Here is a 9,470-nt window from a genome sequence, read left to right on the forward strand (position 1 = left end):
CTGGTGGGATTTCAAACTGGTACAACCACTCTGGAAATCAGTTTGGCAGTTCCTCCGGAAATTGGACACAGTTCTACAGGAGGACGCATCTATACCACTCCTGGGCATATACCCAAAAGATACAGCAACATGTAATAAGTACACATGCTCCACCATGTTCATAGCAGCCTTATTTATAATAGCCAGAACCTGGAAACAACCCAGATGTCCCTCAACAGAGGAGTGGATACAGAAATTGTGGTACATCTACACAATGGAGTATTACTCAGCTATTAAAAACAATAAATTCATGAAATTTTTAGGTAAATAGATGGATCTGAAGAATATCATCCTGAGTGAGGTAACTCAATCATAAAAGAACAAACACGGTATGCACTCTCTGATAAGTGGTTATTAGCCCAAAAGTTTGGAATACAGGAAGAACAACCCACAAACCACAAGGAACTCAAGAAGAAGGAAGACCAAAAGGTGGATATTGCATTCCTTCTTAAAAGGGGGAACCAAATACCCACGGAAGGAGTTGCAAAGATTAACTATGGAGAAGAGACTGAAGGAAGGGTAAGCCAGCCTAAATATAGCTATCTCCTGAGTGGTTCTGACAGTACCTGACTAATACAGATGTAGAGGCTCACAGCCATCCATTGAACTGAGTACAGGGTCCACAGTGAAGGAGTTAGAGAAAGGACCAATGGAGCTGAGGGGTTTGCAGCCCCTTAGGACCAACAATATGAACTAACTAGTACCCTCAGAGCTCCTAGGGTCTCAACCACCAATCAAGGACTGCACATGGAGGGGTCTGATGGTTCTGGCAGCAGGTGTATAGTAGAGGGCTGCAAATTCGAACATCAATGGGAGGAGAGGACCTCGGCCCTGTGAAGGTTCTATGCCCCAGTGTAGAGGAATGCCAGGGCCAATAAGTGGGAGAGGGTGGGGTGGCAGGCATGGGGAGGGGAGAGGCAACAGGGGTTTGTTTTTGTTGTTTTTGTTTGTTTCTTTGTTTTTTGGAGGGGAAACTGTGAAAGGAGAAATTTACATGTAAGTAAAGGAAATACCTAATAATAATAATAAAAAAGAATGCCTGTTTGGCTCCAGGCTTCCTCACAGCAAGTCTCATAGTCTCCCAGACCCTTTGCCAGCTGCAGTTCTCACCTTTACTCTAGGTCTCATTAAGTCATAAGCAAAAGTGAGATCTTAGACACCCCCCATCCACCCACCCACCCATCCACCCACCCACCAAGAAACTTGGAAGTTCTCTTAAGGACTTCAATGTGGGATAAGGGAAGATCAGAGCTGACCAAATAGTCTTCCTTGTTCACACGTGGCCACTGTTTGGAGTCTTGTACACTCTGGGCCAGAGGAAATGGCTCATGAGCCTCCTGCCTTCTTGGTTCCAAGTCTAGATGCCTAACTTCACATGGGGAAGGCTTCCTGTTGCTAACAGGAGCCTGTGAACATGACTTTAGGTTCTCTGTATCCAGACATCCTTAGCCCAGCAGGGTCACTCAGCAGCTGCACATAACAAAGGAGCGCTGTCACTCAAGTGGGTCCCAGAAGAGTTGGCCTTAGAGCTTCCTGTGAGATTAAAGGCTTGGATTCCTCTGCACTCCTTGTATGCAGGAACAGTTAGCTACAGGACTTACATCATGAAATAGAAGGCCACTGTTCACAGCTCCCTATCTCCTGGCAGTAGAGACAGACTGTTTGCATAGCTGTTTCCACTGTGGAGAAACGAGCCAGAGAGCACTGAGCACCTTAGCATGTCTGCTTCCTGCTGACGTTTGAAATCAGTGCAGACTGCCGAGTCCTGAAAACAGTAGAAGCCTCCAGTGTATCCAAACTCAATGGGCATGAGAACCTTTCCTGGAAGTTTCTTGTTTTTTATCTGTCACCCAGAGTCATGTGGAATGCCATCTCTACTTCACATCTCAGATGGATTTGTTAAGATGAAGGACGTGGAGAAGGTTAATAACAAGCCAGACCATTAGAACTCCAGAATAAGCCTCCGGCAGGGACTGCCACTTATTCCCAGGCACTCACCTGGACCTCTAGGACCAACCTGGAAAACCAAGAACTTCCTTCCTGATTTTGGCATTCAAAATTAAAGACCACCGCCAATCCATCTTTGCCCTTAGTCACTTGCTTTGTATTTATCATTAGTTGGTGGGTCTTTGAACTCCATGGGAGCTGTTTATACTTCCAGCTTTTCCTTCGTTTGGGTAATAATTCCCACTCACTACTGCTGTGGGAAAGGGTATTTTCCTGAACTGTTCCTATTTTGCCTTTAACACAGTCAGACAGATTGCTAACTCAGCTTCCCTCACTCCACAGCTTGGCTACAATTCTGGACCTTGTCCCTGATGAACAAGACTCTAGCTATTGGATACTAAACACAGCTGCTCTCCATCTCTAGCCTGAACCTTCTTCCCGGGACCCAGCTTTGGCCCGTACTGGATCCTCTCTTACTCATCCTGCCTCTTCCAAGTCCCCAGACCCATGGCAAGCTTTGACTTCTAGTACTCCGCTTGCTTCTCCATGATGCCCAGGTGGCCTTGACATGAGGCAGATCGCTCCCTCGGCCTTAAGCTGGGTCACTGTGGGTAACCTCCCCACCCAGATCCACACAATTGATGTTTAGTGTTTTTCAGTTATAAAAAAGTATGAAAAATATGTTTTAAAGATGACAAGTCCACATCGACAATGTCAGTCTCCGGAATGTCCAGGGTTGCACACCCAGTGATCCCACTTTTCCCATCAGGATCTTCCAGGCTCTCTGTCACATTTCTGCAATATCCGCAATATCCGCCCTTACCCTGCCAAAGACAGAGCTTACAGAGATTCCCATCACCGACCAGTGTGCTTCTCACTTCACACGCTTTACAGAACCATAGGCCCACTGAGCTGGAAGAGACCCCAGCGGGTCTCTGGTACATGACTTCTCAAGCTGTAGGACGCCTTTTGCATTTGTGATCTCACACAAGAGCCAAATATGGTAAAGAGTGGGCAGTGGTGTTCTCTGAAGTAGCCTAGGAAGGTGGCATCCAGCTGATGGTCCGCCCCGTCCCTTTCTTGGGGGATGGGAGCTTGGCTGAGGTCACAGACCTGGGCAGAGGTTCTGATGTTAGCTTCCTTTCACGTTCTGAGGTGGAGGAACTCCGCTTCCTGTGCTCAATTCCTCTGCAGCTTCTTTTAGCCTCTTGGTTTTCGCTGGCTTCTCATTGTCCTGAAGGCCAACCTGATGGCAGCGAAGGCCCCCTCTGTTGCCATGGCAGCCCTCCTCTACCTAGCCTCTTCCTCTCCCCTTTGCATGGCCTCAGCACTTCAGTGGATGCCCTGCATTGGCACCTTTCTACCCTTCCCTTGCTGAGCCTGCCTCCCAGAGTCAGTATTCCCACAAGTCCCTCAGAGAGCTCCAAGATACACTGACAACCAGCCCACTCTTTCCATCCCCACACTGCAACTCAACCCTAGACCACCATCGTCCCAGCCCTCAGCAGTCACAGGCTGCTTCATTACAGCATCGCTATCTTTCCTATTGTCCCTAATGTCAAAGAGATCCCTCACGAGTCCAAGACTGACTAAGCCAACCTCTTCACACACCTCTGCGCCCTAAAAACCCTTCAGTCACTTCTTACGCTCTTATAACAAAGACCAAGTTCACTCCTGAACTTGGAGATACCAGCAGCCCTTGCCCGGCCAGCGGAACCACTCACTGTTCCTCACACACATACATTCATGCTGCCCCTGGCTAACTAAGTACACTCATTCTTAGTTTATGGCTTAAATTTTAATCCTTCAAACAACTTTCCTAACCTGGCAATCCAAACAAGGACTCTGCTATTGAGGATACATTATAGGGTCTCTCTCTCTTTTTTTAAAAGATTTATTCATTTTTTTCTATGAGTATACTGTAGCTTTAGACACACCAAAAGAGGGCATCAGACCCCATTGAAGATGGTTGTGAGCCATCATGTTTTTGCTTGGAATTGAACTCAGGACCTCTGGAAGAGGAGTCAGTGCTCTTAACCACTGAGCCATCTCTCCAGCCCACATTATAGGGCTTCTTTCACATTAGATGGCTCGCTCTATGGAGTCAGTGCTACTTTATTGGATGACTAATTACCACCTCTACCACCCAACATAGGCTGTGCTCTGCCATGAAGGTTCTCGCAGGGAGAAATGTTCCTGACATCTCCCTCCTACATCTCCCAGCATAACTGTCTGCTCTCTTGCTTCTTCCTATTCTGGGTATCAGTTTCCCCAAGGTTTGGTCCTGCTCTCCTTCTTCCTATCCCTGTCTCTCTGAGCAAACTCTGTCCTACGACCTTATCAATGGACTCAAATGTCAGTTTCCCTCTCTACTCAGAATCGAACCTCAGATCTCACTCTGCTCTCCACCTTGTACCTGCATATCCTCTAGGCTGGACCCTCTATTCAAATTTTGCTTCAGCCTTGTTATCAGTTTCTCTTACCAAGGCTTGGTGAGTTATTCCTTTATCTCCTTCCTGTACCGTACTGCATAACACAGTGCAGCTCTTTTTGCTACATTCTTCTACTACCCAGGCAATCTCTTTACCCCGGCCTTCTCATTACATGCAAATCCTTGTCCTGACCTCAAGACTCTTAACTCAGAGCTTATAAAACAAGGATCTCTCATTCTGCCTTCAGCCTGCTTCTCTTCTCAAGCCAGCTGATTGACTGGAATAATGGCCGTCTTAGCCGTTGCTGTCTTGTTGGGAGATGGGCAACAACAGCAGTTGATAAAGTGTGCATTATCATTCTGGTGCAGTAATTGTATCCTTTGTATGCAGCGTCGATGTGAATCAACTTGGCTATGCAAAGGAATAAGAGCAGCCATTTCTGGATAACTCTCAAAGCCAGTAGAACACATCCTCCTAGGAGATGACAGATAGACTAGCGGATGCCAGTTTCCCTCCGCAGGGGATAATCATGTTTGCTTTCCACCAGCATCATGTACTCCTAAAATGCAGTTAAGTGCGTTCCCAATGCCAGCTCCCCAGTCCTTCCTGGTTTATACCCTGGGCCATGTCCCAAAGCACTGTAATAACCCTGATGATCTTTTCTCTGACCTCTTCATCCCTAATGTCTAGCAAACAGAAAGGCCTAGAACTCATTCACCAGAAGGGTCACATATGCCTGCCCTGATCATTGCTACCTGGGGCCACGTCTAGAAACCCAAGTGTTTATTTTGTACAACTCTGAAAGGGAGAAGAAGAAGAACGCGGGGAGTGCTGTTACAAATGTAATTAGCGCCATATTTTAACAGCGTTTGGACAATAACTGCCTCTTGATAATGCTGAGAAATCTGCAGTGCAGACTCCCCGGTGCCACTGTCAGAGTGAGTGATGCCCCAGCCCCATGGACTGTGTAGCCTGGAACCTGGCTGTGGTGCGGCTTTCTCTGCTCCCCAGTCTTGCTCACCTCCCTCTTGGCTCGCTCACAGGCACACTCAGATGTACCCGCAGCTACGGTTGTGAGAAGGTTGGGTCAGCACAGCAGTGAGTCAGGGGGAGGCGCTGTTCTACCCGGGGAGCATTTGGAGATACATTTTATATAGGCTAATCCTATTCAGAGCTTTCTGTTTGAAATTCCTTTCAGTGGCCAAGACACAGTTACAGTTGTCATGCCCAGGGCCATAGAAAACGCAGTCATCATCTTTCAGAGTGAAGCTTAAAACTCCCAGGCTCTCTGCTCTCCGAGATAGTAGTCATCAAATCAGTTTTGCAAATTTTAGTAATGAACCAGTTTTCCCCCTTTTGTTTAGGTCACTGACTAGGATGACTTGATTCTGGGTTCTGGACTGTGACAATCCATGTGTGAAATGCTCCCATGGATACCAACTCCTGCTCCCTCATATCCACCTAAGTCCCAGGTCAAAGCCAACGCTTAGAAACCAGAGAGATGAGGAAGGGTGAGCTATACAAATTGCTACCACGAGGCCAGTGGTTCTCAGCCTGTGGGTCACGACCCCCTTTAGGGGTCTCATATCAGATATCCTGTATATCAGATATTTACATTTCAATTCATGACAATAGTGAAATTATAACTATGAAGCAGTCATGAAATAATTTTATGGTTGGGGATCGCCACAACATGAGGAACTGTATGAAAGGGTCGCAGTGTTAGGAAGGTTGAGAACCACTGGCCCAGTCTAAGGACACTGCAGATGGCACACCAGGCACTTGCTCCCCCTCATTAGAAGGGCACATCGAGCCTTGCAGGCCTAACAGGATCATCATCTGGCAGTGTAGTTTCCTAGCTGGTGATTTTCTTTGAGGCCATGTTTGTTAGAATAGAAAGGGTGGCTATTTCATGGCAGGGACTCTGACCTAATGGTTTGTATGAAAAAGAGGGGGGCGTAAAAAACATAATATCAGAGCAGCCCCACCTTCTGGGCTTTACTGGTGGGGTGAAAGGGCCTTAGCACTGAGTCTGGCAGCCCTCACAGAAGTGCTAACAACAGGATCAAATTGGAAAGCCCACAATCACTTATGAGGCCATTACCTAACCCTAGGCCTCTTTTCCCTCCACACAGAGCACAGATTGTCAACCAGTGTTCTGAGTCTGCCACTGCAGTGCGGGGCCATCCCACTCAACACCACGAAGCAGCTTCTCAGGTTGTGCCCCAGGAAGAACTCAGTGCTAAGTCTGGCATGGGTACTCACGCAAGCCTGGCTCCACAGTTTTCACCCTCAATGTCACCTCCGGCCACGTTTTCGGTGTTGACAGACTCAGTCTCGCTTGTGGGCATGCTCACTGTGAGGGAAGAGGAGGCATGGAGAGTAGGGACAGAAAGAGAAGAGAAGAACATTAGTGCATGACAAACCATCCTAGCCCAGGGCTGGCTGGGCACCATCTGCTGGTCTGTCTGTGGGGGCTGGGCCCTGGCACTGTCCTCAACAGGCTGGAGAAGTCAGCTGCCAAGACTTTGTATATGAGTGGGAGGTAGGAGGGACTCTGGTGATCGGGCCGTTTACCTTACAAGACACACCTGGGTAAGGCGGTCAGTCACATAGTTCCTCTGCCGTCAACTTTGTAGCCACAGAAAGGCCGTGGAGGTTTTCCATTTGCATCTATCTCACTGACCACAGGGAGAGAAGCTCTCATAAGGAGACTTTTCCTCCTCTCTTCTTTCCCCTACCAGTTCTAACCCAAGACTGGCATCTAGCTTGTTTGCAAAATGGGCTCTTTTTCTTCTCAGATTTTTGATGGACAATTTTATTTCCTGCAGTGCACGGTGTCATAAAGCAATGACACTTAGGACCTGAAGTGATGGGCTTGAGGTCACTAGCTACCACCAACTCAAAATTAGTACCAGTACTGGAACTGCCTGGACTTCAGAAGAGATGCTTTTACTGTTAAGGCCCAGGCCACTTCTTTCTAATTGTGCTCTCTTCGAGCCCAGTACCGCCACTCCCACCCCACTCCACTCCCATGCAAGGGGTTCTCTGAGAGCCAAGTATCACAGAGTCAGGCGGCTGTCTACCCACAGCTCAGCCCTTCCAAGAATGAGACCTGGAGAGTCAGAAGTGGCTAAAGATAAATGGACCGAGAGGCGGAATGCCTCACTTTTACAGCTTCTTATTTAATATGGAAAACTCTGAGGGTTCCCATGGATTGGGCCTCACACAACATGGCAGACACTAAGAATGGCAGTGTCTTTTGCAGGAGACACACACACACACAGACACACACACACAAAAACACACAACACAAGCACAAACACATAGACACACACATGCATACCACATTTAAATATGGCTCAAAGAGAGCCTGAAGGACATCATCTCCTTTCTCAAAAGCCCCAACACTCCCATCTAAACAGAGCCAGGAGCTACCTGATTCTCCAGGAGCCAATCTACCCAAGCAACGGCTATTGCCTTACTCCAAGGCAGTGGCAGGCTAGACTTTCAGAAAGGAGTTTTCTAGCTTAGACTCAGCATGGTGGCTTAGAGGAGGTCATTTCTTTTAGTATTATTTACTCTACGAAATTAAAGTTCAGCTCAAAAAGTTCTACAGAACTACTGCCATTTTTTTAAGGTAAAATACATCCCTCATATTTTTACCTTTAAAAAATATAGGGTCTTGATATACTCCAAGCTGGCCTCAAACTTGTGGTTCTCCTGCCTCAGCCTCCTGGGGGCTGCGATTAGTGCCATGACTCCCAGGGTCCTTGGTTTTACCAATACCTCTTTAGAGCAACCTGGACCAGCACTCCTTCCAGAATAGACCCTATTTGGTAAAATTTCACTAGCCCTCAGCAGCCACAGCATATACAATGAGTGGGAATGTGGCTGTAATAGTGAGTCCCCATGGACAACCACAGCCTGGGGTGTGTGTGTGTGTGTGTGTGTGTGTGTGTGTGTGTGTGTGTGTGCTTTCCCTGCTTATATAGAAACACTGATAGATATGGACTTTCCCAAGTCTCTAAGACAAGTTAGGGGGATGAGAAGAGACTCATTTCAAGAACACAGAAGATACAAAGAGGACACTCATGACTTACTGTGCTTTGGATGTCACACAGAGCAGTTTGCTTTGGCTTAGGATTCTCCCTCAAGTATACTGAGGAAAAAGAATCCAGACATCATCTCATGGATTTTAGGGGCTGGATGAGACTACAGAAGTTACCCAGCTCTGACACATCCCTTTAGTTCACAGGAAAGGAAAGTGATGGTCTAGGTCACATGGTATGCCTAGAACGTACTAGTGATAGGGCGCCGTCCCTGTCCCATGCTCACCTTGACTGCTGCAGCCAATGCTGACAAAGTGCCTTCTACCGCTAGGGAAGTCAATGACTGGGAAGCTGAGCCAGGCCCTGGGCACACCACTGGATGGCACTGAACAGCCCAAGAATGTTGTTTGATTTTATAGCATTGACATCCACACCATAGCCTAAGGCCGAGGGGTGAGACTAGTCATTTGGTGGCTTAGCATGCGGTTCTGGGAATGGGAACCCTCAGAGTTTTCCATATTAAATAAGAAGCTGTAAAAGTGAGGCATTCCGCCTCTCGGTCCATTTATCTTTAGCCACTTCTGACTCTCCAGGTCTCATTCTTGGAAGGGCTGAGCTGTGGGTAGACAGCCGCCTGACTCTGTGATACTTGGTTCTCAGAGAACCCCTTGAATGGGAGTGGAGTGGGGTGGGAGTGGCGGTACTAGGCTCGAAGAGAGCACAATTAGAAAGAGGTAGCCTGGGCCTTAACAGTAAGCACCTCTTCTGAAGTCCAGGCAGTTCCAGTACTGGTACTAAGTTTGCATTGACAGTGACTTTAATTTTGGCTGCCACTCTCCAAAGGAGTGACTCCATCTTCTATCAGGGACTAGTTGCTGTTGGCTGTCAAGCTCGCTGCTCTATCCAGTGAATGGGATGAGGATCAGCCATCTTTCCTCACAAAGACACACATACAGATCTCTCTCTCTCTCTCTCTCTCTCTCTCTCTCTCTCTCTCTCT

At 47.6% G+C, this 9,470-nt stretch overlaps 1 protein-coding gene across 36 annotated transcripts in view; it reads right to left on the reverse strand.

The window, feature by feature from the left end:
* The window catches only part of Cacna1c (calcium voltage-gated channel subunit alpha1 C), a 529,265-nt gene that overhangs the window by 118,502 nt on the left and 401,293 nt on the right, over nucleotides 1–9,470 (reverse strand). For all 36 annotated transcript variants that reach the window (XM_031383153.1, XM_031383144.1, XM_031383150.1 and 33 more), the window contains one exon: nucleotides 6,684–6,774. In XM_031383153.1, the coding sequence (XP_031239013.1) occupies nucleotides 6,684–6,774 (91 nt within the window). The remainder of the gene's footprint in view (nucleotides 1–6,683; nucleotides 6,775–9,470) is intronic.

Source organism: Mastomys coucha, unplaced genomic scaffold (assembly GCF_008632895.1).
Source record: "Mastomys coucha isolate ucsf_1 unplaced genomic scaffold, UCSF_Mcou_1 pScaffold20, whole genome shotgun sequence".
Taxonomy (NCBI): Eukaryota; Metazoa; Chordata; class Mammalia; order Rodentia; family Muridae; genus Mastomys; species Mastomys coucha.